Consider the following 17,339-nt stretch of genomic DNA (forward strand, 5'->3'; position numbering starts at 1 on the left):
CTGTCTGACAGCTTCACGCTTAGAGAATGTGGCTATGACAGGTGGTTGTGTTTCACAAGAACAAGGTTTGCTCAGGTGTTTTATTTATGTGTACAACTGGGAAACTACCAGTCACCATTTGCTTTGAAACTTAACCTCCACTAAAAGTATTTTATGTACCATTTCTAACTGGAAAAGAGCCAGTTTAACACTGAAAATGTGTTACTTAGTTCCAAAAAACATTTGTTTAAACAACATTTCAATCAGTGTAACAGCTGCATTGGCTGAGTTTGGGACAGGGCTGTCTGTTTATTTGGTCAACAGAGTGCAACAGGCCTTGCTTCTGGAAGTTCTTAAGATATATAAGCCATAAAAGATGTAAGTGGCCTTGGTTCAGAAATATTTTTAGGAGATATAAGCCATGAGTCCAACCAGACAACTGTGAGGTATCACAATATTACAAACTTTGATTTGAAGCAAAATCAGTGGCTTAACGGCTTTAATAACTAAAATAACTACATTCCCATGAAGCATTGAGAATGGCAAAATCAAATTAAAAACCCTAAATTTAAAACTATTGATTTAAAGATGCTGATTTTATATGTAGAAACAACATTTTATGTTTATTATATACATACGTCGTGGTACTCTCGTGAATAGGTGTCAAAGGTTGACAGAAGAGAAGAAATGATTGAATAAAGTCATTATTTTTCATTTCTTTAAACACAAAAAATATTCCCGTAGCTTCATAACATTACAGTTGAACCACTGATGACACATGGACAATTTTATTGATGTCCTTACTACCTTTCTTGGCCTTGAACGTGTCAGTTGTGTTGCTGTCTATTCAGGGTCAGAAAGCTCTTGGATTTCATCAAAAATATCTTAATTTGTGTTCCAAAGTTGAACAAAGGCCTTATGGGTTTAGTACGACATGAATTTTCATTTTTGGGTGAGCTATCCCTTTAGCAATCTCATATATAACAGGAGGTCTGTCTTTAATGGTTTGTTGTTAAAATTCAGTTCCCTTATTGAGAAAATAAAATTGGAAAATTTATTTTTTTTACCTCAAGAACCCAACTCCTGCACTCTATGGCAGATGGGGTTAGTGTTTAAGAAATCTGTTTGAAACAATCATATTTCTAGTCATGCCAGCGGCAAAAATGACACAATTCAGCTTTAAATATTGCTACTCAAAGAGAAAGTGCAAACTGATTTTCACCTGTGCTGTTCAGGTTCTGTCAGTAATAACTCATTGGATGGAAGGCTTTGAGGTGCTTTGTAAATTCTCTGGGGCATCTGTGTATCTGATTCCTTCCCTGTGGTAATGTAGTTTTATGGCTCTGGGAGTTTGCACAGAGAAGGCCACGTGTGCTGCTGGCTGCAGTCTTTTTACGCCGAGACAAAAGGGAAGAATACGGCCTGAAAAGCTCTCACTCTTTTGGCAGGAAGACGGTAATTTATAGTCCCAGTGTGAGAGCATCTTTGAGCTGGACTACTGACTCGATTTAGACAAACCAATCATTTCACGTTTCATTTAAAAGGATAGTTCACTCCAAAAATGTCTCATGTCACTTATTTACTCACCTTCATGTTTTTTGAATCCGATTTGATTTTCCTTTTTGTGTAAAGTTTAAGTGAACGGTGCCCATAGTTGTCTAATGTTTCACACCACTATTTTTTAGTAAAAATTACTTAAATTTGAATGTTTTTCTAACACAAATCTATCACATGGTTTCAGATATATATTGTACAAGTTGTGCAGAGTAATTTTGTTAAACTTTTATGGTGTTTTTTGAAGTTTTTTTTACAAACCTCCCTTTAAATTTTCATCTCCTTTTATGAAATCATACATGTTTCAAACATTCAGACTAAATAATGACAATTTTCAGTTCTGATTAAACTGTCCCTTTCAAAAACAAAACTTATGTTTATTTCCATATTACCAGAATGTATATTTTTATTTTCACTTACACCGTGTCACCTCATAATCCAGAAAAGGCACAAATTTAATAGGCTATAGTCATCTATCAGATTTAGGCATGCCTCAGGAACAGCTCAGGCCTCCCAAGAGTGCTGTTTAAATGTTTTAAAGTGGTTTTGTGCAACCAAAGTCTTTATTTTTTTTGATTGAGACATCATAATGAGATGGTGCTAACGATTGTGTGCCTGGGAGGCCTGCGTTGTTATAGCGAGGAAATGCGTTACTGATGTTCAAATTCAGGTTATTTCACGCTTGGACTCCACGTGATAATCAGAAATGATACACCTCCAGTTTGTGAGCAGTCGGCTGAATAAAACAACAGCAAAAAAGCCAAAACCATGCTACTGTTCCAATTTATCTGGCTCTGTGAGCACCTAATTTATATGTTAATGGCTCCATCTTAAATGATAGCTTTGAATGCGCAGAATTCCAAATCATTGTGAAATTGCACCGCATACTTGGCATTCCCATTCAGTTGCTGATGATAAGGTAGCTCTATGTTTAAACCGGACTATTTAAATATGCAAACACACGTTCTGGATATTAATTTCCCCTTTCATTTACATGCAACGTGGGCACCCTGATTTCTTTCAGCTGCCTGGATATTTGCATGTGCAAAATTCTGGCTTCTATGTTCAAATCCCCTCTGGTTTTGATGCCATAGAAGAAACATTTTGGGTTCTTCAGAGAACCTTTTAAGTTCTTAAAAGAACCATTTTTTTCATAGTGTGAAGAGCACTCTGCTATGAAGACCTTTTGTGTAAGGTTGTACAACTGTAAGGTTGTACACTCCTAAAAATAAAGGTTCTTTATTGGCATCAGTGGTTCTATGAAGAACCTTGAACATCCATGGAACCTTTCAAATGCAGAAAAGGTTCCATGGATGTTAGATTAGATTTTTAATGTTCTTCAAAATGGTTATTTTAGGAACTGTTCACTGAAAGGTTCTTCTATGGCATCACTTTTGTTTCTCGAGGAAAAAATTTCAGGAATTATCTCCATTTAGTGGACTTCAGTGGTGCCCCTAAGTTTGAACTTGCAAAATGTAGTTTAAATGCAGCTTCAAAGGTCTACAAACGATCCCAGCCGAGGAAGAAAGGTCTTATCTAGTAAAACGCTCAGTCATTTTCGAAAACAAATTGACAATTTATATACATTTAAACGCTTGTCTTGTCTAAGTCTGTGTGAACTCTGTTTTTTCCGGTTCGATACGGCCAATACCGTTAGGGTATGTCGAAAAATTCCCATCTTGTTTTCTTCCCCAACTTCAAAATCGTCCTACATCGCTGCAGAAGTACCGACCCAGTGTTTACAAAGTGAAGAAAACAAGACAAGAGTTTTTCGACATACCCTAACTGTATTGACCTGGATTACACAGACTACGCATGTGCATCGCAGAGAGGAAACAAGACGAGCATTTGAGGTTAAAAGGTATATAAATTGTCAATTTGTTTCAAAAATGATTGATCGTTTCGCTAGATAAGACCCTTCTTCCTTGGCTGGGATCATTTATAGCCCTTTGAAGCTGCATTTAAACTGCATTTTGGAAGTTCAAACTTGGGGGCACCATTGAAGTCCACTATATGGAGATAATTCCTGAAATGTTTTCCTCAAAAAAACATAATTTCTTATCAACTGAATAAAGACACGAACATCTTGGATAACAAGGGGGTGAGTAAATTATCTGTACATCCTTCTTCTGAAAGTGAACTTCTCCTTTAAAGGTTCTTCATGGGACCATCAATGCCATTAAAGAACCTTTATTTTTTAAAGGTGGGTCATGCAAACTACAGTACTTCTAAAAATACTGGTGATAGCTGCCAGACAGAGAAACCCCCTTCTGTCGGGCTCTTCACACTGATACCAAGGCGACTGGGGGTCATATTTCATGCTTTCTCAGTTCAACAACGATGTGGCCCTCGCAGACAAAGCCGGCAGTTTTATGGTGGATCTTAAGGAAATGAGGGCCACAAATCTCCTCTGCCTGGTTGCCACATAGAGGGAATGTGCTAACGTGGAGAATGATGGATACCAGAGAAGAGAGAGTTCTGGCAGGACAGATCAATGGCTTGTCAAAGTTAAGATAAATTTCTCACTTTGAACTATTTTGCGGTGGCTTTGTTGAATCACTGTATGTGATTGAGATAAATGAAGAAATAGAAGAGAATGTTATTGACTCACGCATGTTAGAGGATCTGCGCTCTCTATTTGTTCCAGCTCCTCATGTCTCTGATTTATGACAAGTATTGATGTATGCTCAACAGGCACATTGTTAAACAACATGTTTCGTCAAGGTGCTTCGCTGCAGTGAAATCTTTTTGAATGATATAAGCTCCATTGAATTTGACAGAATGAATTTCCAGAGTGTCAGATCTCGAGGTGACAAAACGTCTGACATATCCATTAACTGTAGAAGCTCCTAATTGCTTTACTGTTTACTCACACTTGGCCAAAGGTGTCAAAACTGACAACAAGCATCCTGTGGCGAAGCTAATATCCTGAGAGACTGTTAGTTTAACTAGCAGAGTGGTGAGCATGACATGTTAATTTCAGGTCTAATTTTAGTTTAAATGTGATTAGTTGTGTTAGATTATGTGATTACATGTGAATATACTACATTTAATTCATGCTAAGCTTACTACAAATACATTTACATATTTATGTATTTAATAAAAATACCCTGTAATTGTACTTTAGGTATACTAAACTGGTATAATTAAACTCTGCTAAATTGGAACAACTAATTTTGTACTTAATGGACTTTAATGGTGCAAAAGTAGTGCTGAAGTACAACTAAAGATTGTGCTAAAGCTGAACTATTGCAAGTATACTTTAGGTACTCTAAATATCTTGCATTTAAAGACAAATATTATTCAAAGACCATACAATACTTACCTAATAGTGACATAAAAACACAATTTGAGGCATAATATTAAGAAATGTGCATTGTGCACAAGTAGTACTCCAAATGAAGTTTAATTAAAATTTTGGTAACACTTTACAATAAGGTGTCATTTGTTAACATTAGTTGATGTATTAACTAACATGAACAAACAATGAACAATACATTTAATAAAGTATTTATTAATCTTTGTTAACATTAGTTAATAAAAAAAACAGATGTTTATGTTAGTTCACAGTGTATTAACAAATGTAACAAACACAACTTGTGATTTTAATAATGTATTAAATGTTGAAATTAAGATTAATAAATGCTGTAGAAATATTGTTCATTCTTAGTTCATGTTCACTAAAGTATTAACTAATGTAAACTAATGAAACCTTATTGAAAATTGTTACCATCATTTTTATATCAGTATATCATATCAGTATATTTTTATATATTACATAATTTTTATAAGTCTCGAGCGATATGTCATTAAATATGTTATTTTTTTTACCAGGGACCACTTTGGTTTATCAATTAATAACATTACAAAAAATCTAAAACAATATTACACACAGTAAAAATACATTATGCATTAATAACATTATTTAACGCATTGGTTACCATTAACTAACTATTAATAATTTTGTATACCATTTATTAATCTAGGTTATGTTTAAATATACTTTTGTTCATTATTAATTCATGTGCACTCATAATACATGAACAAATGCTGGATTTTATGTTTTTATAATAATTTTTCATTTTACATTAACTAATAGTTAATTTATATTAATATTAAAATACGTTGTCTAATAATATATGTCTAATATTATATATACACAGCAAATATACACAGTAAAATTTAAATATTTTTAAAGTTTCATATGCTCATCAAGACTGTACCTATTTGTTCAAAAATACAGAAAAAATATAATATAGTGAAATTTATATTGCAATTTAAAATAACAGTTCTCTATTTTAATATACTTTAAAATGTAATTTATTCCTGTGATGCAAATCTGAATTTTCATACATTTTCAGCATGATTTATAATCAATCATTTGGATTCTTTGATAAATAAAAAGTTAAAAAGAACAGTGTTTATTCAAAACAGACATTTTGTGTTACAATATACACTATTATTTAAAAGTTTGGGGTCAGTACATTGTTTTTCCTTCTTCTTTTTTTTAAAGAAATTAATACTTTTATTCAGCAAGGATGTGTTAAATGGAAAAAAGTGAAAGTAAAGACTGTTAAAAAAAAATATATATTTTGAATAAATGCTTTTTTTTACCTTTTACTCATCAAAGAATCAAAGAACAAGGGTATCACAGTTTCCAAAGAAATATTAAGCAGCACAAAAATTTCAACACCGATCATAAATCAGCATATAACAGTGATTTCTGAAGGATCATGTGACACTGAAGACTGGAGTAATGGCTGATGAAAATTCAGCGCTGCGTCATAGAAATACATTATATTTTAAAGTATATTAAAGTATATCTATCTATCTACACACACAGCCATAGTCTCTTAATTAATATGAGCTCACAAAAGCTAATGCATAATACATTATATATACAGCAAAATGTTGTTTAAAATTCAAGTATGTAACACTGCAGGACATGTGAATACATATTAATTAATTCTCTTCAGCCAAGCTGTCAATTTATGACATGGCAAATGCATGACAATACACACAACTGGTTTTAGCAGTTACTCAACATCTTTTGATTGCCAGGTTGCTGTGATCCTAGCGGACTGGTTTAACCTGGCTGTGGCCTGTCCAGACAGGCGCAGCTTGGATGTCTCATCCATCTGCAGTCATTCACCCTGAGGGTTTAGCCCTGATTGTTTGATGTGGCCTCTGCATTGTGCTGATAACCCATCTCTACCCGAACGCCTCAAACCTAACCTCGTCTTTTACAACTCCGGCTCGTTCATGCTAATCCTATTTGTATTGCTCAGTGCAGACTTTGCATCCTAGTTGCTACAGCAAAAGCACTTTGGTCTCCAATGAGTCTAACTCAATTTGGTGAGAGGGTTTTGCGGGAAGGACTCTCGGATGATGATGGCACTAGACGTTCGGTTAGCTACAGAGCTGTGTGGTGAGGAGGTCTCTAATGCAGACTGGAGAGCAAATTGAGTAGAATAATGTGTAGTGTGTTGTGTTAGCCAATAAAATAATGAGAAGAGAGGAGAGAGGGGGAGAACGACAAAGAGGGGACGAGTCTCCCTTTCAAGGTAATGGGGAATGGACTGTATTAAGCTTTTATATGTCCTTGAAAGATTCCACATCTAATGGAAGGTTAAGTGGGATCAAACAAATTCCACAAATGTATTCTGATGACTTCAACATCTAGGATTATAATAGAAAATCTCGCTGTTGTACCATGTTATGACTGCTTTTCTCTTAGCGTGCACCCCAGAAAATTTTAGGTCTGTCTGAACGTGTTAGACACATTACAGCAGGTGTATTGTACTACAGAAGAGGATCTCTTCCATTTGGTTTAGTTAGTCTAGCTGTTCTTCGGCTGAGTAAAGGAAGTGAGGCCAGGTCTATTTTGATCAACAAGTGTCCTCCCAGCCCCCCAAGAAGAAAAAGCCCAGCTCATTTCCCCCTGCGGCAGCCTTTGATGTGTGTTTGTATAATGACATTATTGGGTCCCAGTCATCTGTGATGGGAGGAGTTTTGGTTCAGAGAAGAGTCAGAGTTTGGATTCTGCTTGCTGCTAGTTGTATCCTGTCACAAGCTGTGTTGGAAGCTGTCAGATTGTCTGAGTGAGTACAGTGCAACTGATTTGGTTTTGGCCTGTGGACTGTTTACAACATTTTAAAGTTTGAGTTTAGATAGTAATTTTATGCTTTACAAACATGAGTTAATGAATCAGCTGTAGTTAAAACAAGTGTGGAATGTTCCCAGCTAATAATTGTATGTGCTTGTGTCTCCCACCTTTTGCTGTATCTCGCACATGTCACACATTCTAAAACATAGCACTTTTAAAACATGCTTAACTTTTAAAAAATGAGACGTTAATCAGTTCCTCTGCCTCTGAATGTACCTTTCAGTTTTTTTTTTCAAAAACAAAAGTTCCACCTTACATTATTTCTAATAATATTCTATCTTTATTTTAAATATTTTGCATTATGAAAGTGTTGCGAGTGCCATTTCATGTTGACGTTTAATGTTTAAGAAACTCCATGAACTTTCATAGTATTAATTTTCTCTGACATGTTTTATATGTTATTAGAAGATGCTATTAGCAGTAAATTTGATTCTTTTGTGATTTTTTGCAAGGATTTTTTTCTATTTTACTGCCCTGCTTCTCGCACTTTTAAATGCAACGTATATACGTATTGAACAGTCCCTAACATTCTCAATAAGTTTAAATATATATATATATATATATAAATAAATGTTTAAGGCCTTTTTAGGAATGCTTTTAAAAATTGAATGTTTAATGTTCACAGAACTTTCAGAAATAATAATGTTAAGTGGACAGCCATGTAATTAAAATTATATATATGAATAAATATGAAAATTATATATATAAGTTATATATATGAGTTATATATGAAGTTTTTAGACAGTAAGATTTTTAATGTTTTTAAAGAAGTCTTTTCTGCTCACAAAGCCTGCATTTATTTGATCCTAAATACAGCAATATTTTTACTATTTAAAATAACTGTTTTTTATTTGAATATATTTTAAAATGTAATTTATTCCTGTGATCAAAGCTACATTTTCAGTATCTTTACTCCAGTCTGCAGTGTCACGTGATCCTTCAGAAATCATTCCAATATGCTGATTTGCTGATCAAGAAGATTGTTTATTATTATTATCAATATTTAAAACAGTTGATTTTTTGATTAATAGAAAGCTTTTGTAACATTATACACAATACCATTCACACTTGTAGGCAGTATAATTTTAATTGGGGGGGTGCTTCAAATGGATCAAAAGTGATAATAAAGTCATTTCTAATGATACAAAAGATTTCCATTTCAGATAAATGCTGTTCTTCTGAACTTTCTATTCATCAAGGAAACCTGAAAAAAATGTTTTTTTAACATAACAATAATATTAATAATAATAAAAAATGTTTTGAGCAGCAAATCAGAATATTAATAAATCCAGGCTTGTTGAGCAGAACAGACTTTAAAAAAAAAAATGTTGAAAATCTCACTGACCAAAAAACTTTTGACTGGTAGCGTACAGTGCTGGGTGGTAACTGTTTACGTAATCACATTCCAAAAACGTAATACTTGTTATTAGAGTATGTTACATTTTAAAATGCTTGTAAGCAGATTACAGCTGCTTTTTATGGATTACATGATTACACGTTATTCACACAATGACACACAATGGTAAATTATTCAAAGTTAATTGATTCTGGAAGTCTGGAAAAAAATATTTCAAACCTGGAAGACTTTGGGCATGTCGTTTCACGTTTATTAATGTGCGTTTCATGCAGGGATTCCCAAACATTTTTGTCACCCCTTAAAATAAAATATTTAACAACTCATTTACATGTTTTCTGATGTTGGTTGATGGTCACATTGACTTGCAGGTAAACAAAAAAAAAAAAAAAATATATATATATATATATATATATATACTTATAGATATATAAAATATATGTTTTTTTCCTCTTTGCTTTTTAAGATCAATATGGTATGTTTAATGGTAAGTTTCAAACAAGTTTGATAAAAAGTAATCTAAAAGTCCTTTAAAAAGTACTCAGATTACATTACCTAAAATAGGTAATTAGATTCTGTTACTAATTCGTTTTCATCATGTAATCTATAATCAGTAACAGACTACAATTTGTAAGTAATCTATCCATCTCTCTCTCACTATATGTATATGTATATATAGGGACATTATAAAGACATGTATGTCTTTGAAATGTTTTAACTGCAGGTGGTACATTAACTCAATAATGTGGTTATTTTTATATCAAACTAAAAAATATTTTTTAACACTGAAAGAATGTTCACTCTCAGAAAACAGGTACAAAAGCTGTCAGCAGGCTAGTACTTTTTCAAAAGTTACACTCTGTACCTTATTAACCCCTAAAGGGTTTATATTAGTCCCAAAAAAGTTAAATATAGTACCTAAATGGAACATATCTGTATCTTTTTAAAAGGTACTGCCCCAGTGACAGATTTTGTATATTTTTTTTCTGAAAATGTAATCCAAGAATGTTTTGTTTTTACTGAACACTAACCACAGTTTTGAAAATGCAATCTATCTGTCATTCAAAATGCACCCTTTTTTGGCATACTATGCGTCATCTCATGTATGACTACCTCTAAATGAGAAAAATCACTATTTCAAGTGTGACGTTATCAAATGCAATCAAAAGACACAAAAGCAGTTTTACCTGAGTGGAAATGAAAGCATTAATCCTGCTTTCAGCATGTTATAGAGCCTGTTGATACATCTCTTTTGGTCTATGAGATCCCCAGATGGATCAAAGCCTGGGACTGCCTCTGGTGCTGTTGTCATGACTGCGTTATGTTGTTCCAGCCGATCAGTCTTCACATTTGTTCAGAGCTACTGGAGCTGGCGTGGGCACGTGGATCATAAATGAACTGAGGCCTGCAATTGTGAAAGGTGTTAGAGTTAGGCAGTCAAGAACCGCAAAGCGTTCAACAAACTGTGTAGCTGTCACTTTCAGTGAGAATTCAAAATAAGAGGATTTAGTGGTGAAAAGGACCTGTCTGCACGGATTAAATCGTGATCCTGTCAGATGGGACTCAGTGGATTTTAATACACAGCAAAGATTACTGAAAACAGGTTAAAGTCTGATTGGTTCAATGCTGATTTCCCCTCAGGGTAGCAGAGAGCTCGGTTATTTGGAGATTCATTTGAATGAATCTGTTCGTAGCTTTGGAAGTAGCATGTAAAATAGAAGTTAGCAGCCACAGGGTGAAAATAATTAATGTTTTTTTTCAGTATTATGACCAGAAATGTAAAATCACACATTCCTTTAAAATTTGTAATGAAACTATTGTGCTAATGATATAATTTGTGATTTAAAAAATTAATTTCCATTTACAAAACAAATGCATAAACTTGAACGTATGTGTAAATATGTGTACACAAACACATACAGGTTTCACTCAGCAGCGGATTACGGTTTGTAGTTTTCTGGCCTGTTCACATCAAGTACTATAACGATAACTATAAAGTTTTTAAGAATTAAAATTCTGTGAGAATAAGGAAAGTTCACAACACAAACATAGAGGGTTTGCACTTACATCACGATTTGGTCAGTTACCTGGGTGCATGGTCATACTGGCCATACTCTGATGTTAACAATAGCACGCTTAATGTACTACTTAATACGTTGTTCTACTCATTTATGCTGTCTAAACCACAGAAAAAATGTGTGGAAGCTGCTAAATCATATAGAGAAGGACTTAGTAAGCAGGAATGGGCGTGATATTTTGACAAACTAAATGAAATAGGTGGTAAAGATACATACAAGAAGTATTAATTAAGATATTAGCCTAATATTTTACCTACCTGACCAGAAATGATAAGAACAAACATGAATTTTGTCACAATTCTTGCCCTGAAAATCCTGTTTCAGTTTGGCCAACCACAAACGCCTTTTGTTGACAGTTTTTTGGACTCTTCTCCTTGATTTGTTATAACTTTTGGCAGTCTATAGTACTCCAAATGTTTTCCCGGTCCGACTGATTATTACAGCCCAAAACATTACAATAATTGACCATTTTCAACTCCAATAATCAGCAAAATATGAGTTTCATTTGATTCCATGCCATTGTTTACGTTCAGTGCCGCCAATATTTCCAATAGATGGTGTGTCGTGAAAACACTCTGGCCCTGTCCCAAATGGTACACTTCATGTGCACTTTCTGTCTTGTGGACTTACAATGGCCGCCGTGTACACGTGTCCGTTAAGTCCACCAGACAGTAGGGCAGGGTCCTCAAACCCTGCTCCTGGAGAGCTACCATCTTGCACATTTCAGCTCCAACCACACTCAAACACACCTAAACCAGCTAATCAAGGTATTCAGGGTCACTTGATAATTGCAGTTAAAAATAGCTGTACAGTAAAAAATAGCTGGACATCTATGAGACTGGATGCCACACCCATAAAATGTACAAATGTCCGCACCCACTCTTATGGAAAAATGAGGTGAATACTGTAATGTATTGACACAGAACAACAATATTGTTGTAGTCACTTTCAAAACTTTTGCTTTCACCTTATGAACCATTGAACCTTATGAAAACATTAAAAGCCAATCAGAATGAAAGAACTCAGCATTTAAAGCTGCACAGGATTAGGGATGGAACGGTTTGATGATAAATCATGATAATATTCCCCTCAGTATTACCGTTTTAAATTTGAATTATCATTAAAACCGTATTCGATCGCTATTTGAACAACTAATAGTGAATACTATCCAGCATTAAGCAAAGTTTAAATAACAGTCTCGTGTGCGCACAGCAAGCAGAGTAGTTTTTTTTTTGTGTGAAAGCATGGCGGAAATCTGGACGGTTTTAAAAAGGTGCTGAGGGAATTATCCAAATCAATATATGAATGAACTAATTAAATGGATGTACCTCTGAATGTTCTGACTGTCTTCAGAAATATTTAATGGCATTTTTTTTTTTATCTTCGCTCCATGTAATACCTAATAAAGTAGTGTTCTTAATCTCATTGCTGCTTTGTCCACGGTGACGGAGGTTACGGGAAACAGCTGTAATTCCGCTTGTCCATAAGCGCCACCTAGTGTCAGAGAGTGGATTTACAAAGACTTACATTTACATTCAGTCTGTGTGCAGTTTATGTGATCTTTACCATTTTCTGAAACCTTTTCAAAGCTTTATTTGAACATTTCGATAAACTGTGTTATTAGATAAACTGTTGTCAGCCATGTTGTCATTTAAAATCCGGACATCACTGGTAATGTTTTAGTGTTTATGCAAACATTTGTTGTTTGTTGGTTTTAAATATAAAATTTGGTGAAACGATTTATGTGTCAGTACTTTTTGAACAATTCAAGCACATTTTAACAACACCGTGATAATACTGATAATTTTGGTCACTATAATCGTGATGAGAAATTTTCATACCGTTACATCTCTACACAGGATAAACAAAATGCTATCTTGAGCTGGTGTGACCCTGCTGGAAAATCCAGCATATGCTGGTAGGTATGTTTTGATGCTGGTTTAAGCTGGTCCTTTGCTGGTTTATGCTGGTCCTTGACCAGCAACATGACCAGCAAAAACCAGCAAAGGACCAGCTTAAACCAGCAAAGGACCAGCTTAAACCAGCATCAAAACCTACCTAACCAGCATTCCAGCATCAAAACATACTTACCAGCATATGCTGTTTTTTTCACCAGGGGAATGCTAATATAGCTATCGTTCTTTGTGTGAACAAGTCTAAACCCCTCAATACAGTTACGTCCACACACACTCGGTGAGAAACTAAAGTGACAACCACATTGTATAACCGAATTGACATCTTTACATTTTTTAAAATTCACAAATGCAGTTTCAGTAAAACCTGTGCTGTAAACACAACCGCACCAGACAACTAGTTACATGTCACGTCATAAAATGCATTTTGGGTTAGTGTTGAGTGCTTCATGTGTGGTTAACTCACATAGACGGAAAAATACATTGTATCATCCGAATTAGATCAGGTCGCTGTCCTTGGCTGCTCCCATAAGTGTTGTCGTCCAAATGCTAATAAAATGCACTGAACGTAGTAAATTAAGTTTTTATAAATTTAACTCGCGGCAGCGCCATCATACTTACTTAAGGCATTGTTGATAGGTTATTGTGAGAATCGAAAAGAGAAGTCACACCAGTTATTTGTTCATACAGTAGTGGCTCCGATATAAATTGTATGAACAGGACAGTTTGAGAATCACACCCTATGGTGTAATTTTGTCTTAAAAAGTGATGGGGACATTGTTATGTGGTACTTTTTTATTACATCTGCTTTAAACATTCATAATACAACCTAAAATGACAAAATATTGTAACTCCATAAATAATATTTAAGTGCTTTTATGAGCAGAAGCAACAAAATTGACTTGGTGGAGACGTCCCGTCCATCCTATCCTCAAATTATGATCATACCTGCTATTAAATGTGACCCTGCACCACAAAACCAGTTTGAAATTGAGATTTATACATCATCTGAAAGCTGAATAAATAAGCTTTCCATTGATGTATGGGACAATATTTGGCCGAGATATAACTATTTAAAAATCTGGGGGAAATAAGTATATCATATATCGCCTTTAAAGTTGTCCAAGTGAAGTTCTTAGCAATGAATATTACTAATCAAAAATTAAGTTTTGATATATTTACTGTAGGAAATTTACAAAATACTGGAACATGATCTTTACTTAATATATTAATGATTTTTGGCATAAAAGAAAAATGGATCATTTTGACCCATACACTGTATTTTTGGCTACTTGAACAAATATAACCATGCTACTTGGTCCAGGGTCACAAATATGGTTGTCCATCCCAAACACTGACTGAACAGAGACCACAGTGGAACTACATCCAGCAGAAGTGATCTGTGCACAGTATGTGTATGTTTTACAACCCCAAAATATAAGATGCTGTCAAGCTCAGAATCTTTTCACAATGACATGTACTACTCACTGTCAGTGGTGTAAAAATAGCTTCCAGTGATGGACATGTTGCTGTTCTGTCTTTTTCAGCTGGAGGGGAGTGTGAAGGATCGATAGTAACCGTGGATCGGGCACAGGCAGGCGGAGGCCCCCCATGGAGAAGGAGAAGGAGCAGGGCAACGTGGCCTCCAGTGCCAGTGTTACCACCCCCAGCACCACCTCAGCCTCCACCGGCAGCAACACTACAACAAACCCCTCCAGTAGACAGCAGGCTGTGCCTCAGATATCAGTCTATGGAGGAATCACAGACAGACAGACCGTTCAGGTAGAAATAAATCAGCAGACTGCAAGTCCCCATAAATTGCATTATCTTCTGGCGCCATCTACAGGCCATATGCAGCAAGTACTTCTAAAATTAATCATTATTGTGGTGTTCTTTTTAGTCACTTGTGTTTAGTGTTGTTTATTTAGTAACACAGTATTTAAAAAAATATTGCCATAAAATAGATCCTTAACTATCCTGAATGATAGTCCAGAAGTGAATGAGAGAGAGTCAACAGCTGACCAGCAGTGATTGGCTGCACAGAACAGGATCTCTGATGTCAGCTGAATTTGAATGCTAGTATGTGTAACACTGAGCACATGGTCAGTAAGGGTCCAGCTGGATTTACTCAAGAGAGCTCAACATTTGGCCGTTCACAGGGTAAAATCAGTTTTTCTTTTGGCAATACATACATTGTTAAACACGTTATTCTCTAAGAGACGGTAAGCCACACAATCTTCTTTCTTAAAAATACTGTGAATGTTTTGACCATTTATTTGTTTTAGGATATCTCTCCTATCTGACTTAAGAAACAATAATGAATACACTTTATAATAAGGTTCATTAGTTAACATTAGTTAAATACATTAGTTAACGTGAACAAAGAATGAACAATAATTCTACAGCATTTATTCATTTTAGTTAATGTTAATTTCAGCATTTATTAATGCATTATTAAAATCACAGGTTGTGTTTGTTAACATTAGTTTTAATGCAGTGTGAACTAACATGAACAAACAATGAACGACTATTTTGAACTAACATTAACAAAGATTTATAAATAGTGTAATAAATGTATTGTTTATTGCACGTTTATGTTAGTTAATACATTATTGTTAACAAATGACACCTTAAAGAGTTACCACAATAATGTATTTATGTTTTTAGTTTGTCTTTCTATATTTCCTCAAATTAACCTCTCTTTAAATACACTGCAGAAATTAAAATTGTTATATATTATATCATATTAATAGCTTTATTTTAAAACATTCGTTTAAAATATTACTATTATAAAACACTTAATTTAACACTTTGGTAACAATAAAACTCTCCTTGTTAACATTAGTAATTGCATTAGCTAACATTAACCATTTTACAGCATTTTTAAAATCTTTATTAATGTTAATAGAAAAATGATTGTTCATGTTAGTTCACGGTGTATTAACTCTGATTTTAGATCTTTTGATTTTAGATGTGTTTTTATAAATGTTAAAATGAAGATGAACTAAGATTAATAAATGCTGTAGAAGTATAGTTGTTAGTTCTTGTTAAATAATGTAGTTAAATAATATTAACATATGAAGTCTTATTAAACAGTGTTACCATAATTATTAAATAATTATTTTTTAAATAATATAATTAATTAAAGATGAGATAAGAACACATATACAAGTGGAAAACAAGACAAAATACTGATTAAATTGTAAGAACTATTATCTGTTGCTGAGTGGTATGGCCAAAAAAAGTCCAAAAGTCCATACTAATAATTATGACACATTTTTATTTCTTTCAAGTTTAAAGTTAGATTTTTGCACTTATAGTGAAAGCTGTAGAAACCAGACCATTATTTGTGGTTTTAAACTACTTTTTATGGTCAGAACATGACAAACATGTCACATTCTTGAATTCTTTACACTTTTCCAATTCATTCATTTATTAATATACATTTAGTATAAATGCACAAGCACTCTAGCTTAATCACAAAAAATACTGTAATTATATTACTCATTTAGTACATCTGCATTAATAATATAATAAAATTTGATATGAATATATCACAATACTATGGCGCAGTTAGTGTTACTACAATAAATCCATGGTAAATTATGGTGATTTGTAGATTGAAAAGCCTTCGGACTGTATCTTTGCTCACAGCATTTCTCCTGTTTGTCAGCGCTGTTTCATCCAGCTTTAAACTAGTTTAAGTCACTGAGTTATTTGTGTTCATCACTGAATTCAAGCGCTTCAAACTGGATCTCACAGCGCTGTTTAGTGGTCGTGTTATTCCCGACGCTTATCAGGGAATATGGAAGGCCAAATGGTTCAAAAACACGTGAATTTTAATATCTCAAAAACACGTAAAACATGCATATTTAATGCATATTGTATTTTACAACACACACAATACATGTTAAATCCACATATTTTATTTATTTGATATGTTATAATTCACATGTTTTTGAACCATTTGGCCTTCCATAACCGAGTAAACGCATCTGTAGTAAACTTGCTGTTTAAACTTTGAGTCGAGTGGATAAACAGTCTGTGTGGTGGGCTTCATATGAGTAGTGCTGTTTCGTTCTTCTTTTGGTGCATAAACACTGCAGTGAACATTTATCGAACTCTGGTTATCATTTTATTAAGGAAAATTCTATCACAATAATAACTCTTATTGTTTTATCGCTCAGCTACACCAACCTTCGTTTATTTGTTTAGTAAATACTTTTATCCAAATGAAAAAAAAGTCAATAATTTAAGTGAAAGCCCAAACTGAGAAAAAAAAAATAAAAACAGTG

General features: G+C 34.0%; 1 protein-coding gene across 4 annotated transcripts in view; it reads left to right on the forward strand.

Annotated features, from left to right (window-relative positions):
* phc2a (polyhomeotic homolog 2a (Drosophila)) overlaps positions 1–17,339 on the forward strand; it is a 50,439-nt gene that overhangs the window by 5,747 nt on the left and 27,353 nt on the right. For 2 of the 4 annotated variants that reach the window (XM_051096515.1, XM_051096516.1), the window contains exon 2: positions 14,592–14,826. In XM_051096515.1, coding sequence (XP_050952472.1) covers positions 14,656–14,826 — 171 coding nt within the window. In that variant the 5' untranslated portion in view covers positions 14,592–14,655. Of the gene's footprint in view, positions 1–14,591; positions 14,827–15,101; positions 15,267–17,339 lie in introns of those variants that run through there. The other 2 variants (XM_051096517.1, XM_051096518.1) reach the window with 2 other exon arrangements.

The sequence above is a fragment of the Labeo rohita genome, chromosome 23, assembly GCF_022985175.1.
Source record: "Labeo rohita strain BAU-BD-2019 chromosome 23, IGBB_LRoh.1.0, whole genome shotgun sequence".
NCBI classification, from domain to species: Eukaryota; Metazoa; Chordata; class Actinopteri; order Cypriniformes; family Cyprinidae; genus Labeo; species Labeo rohita.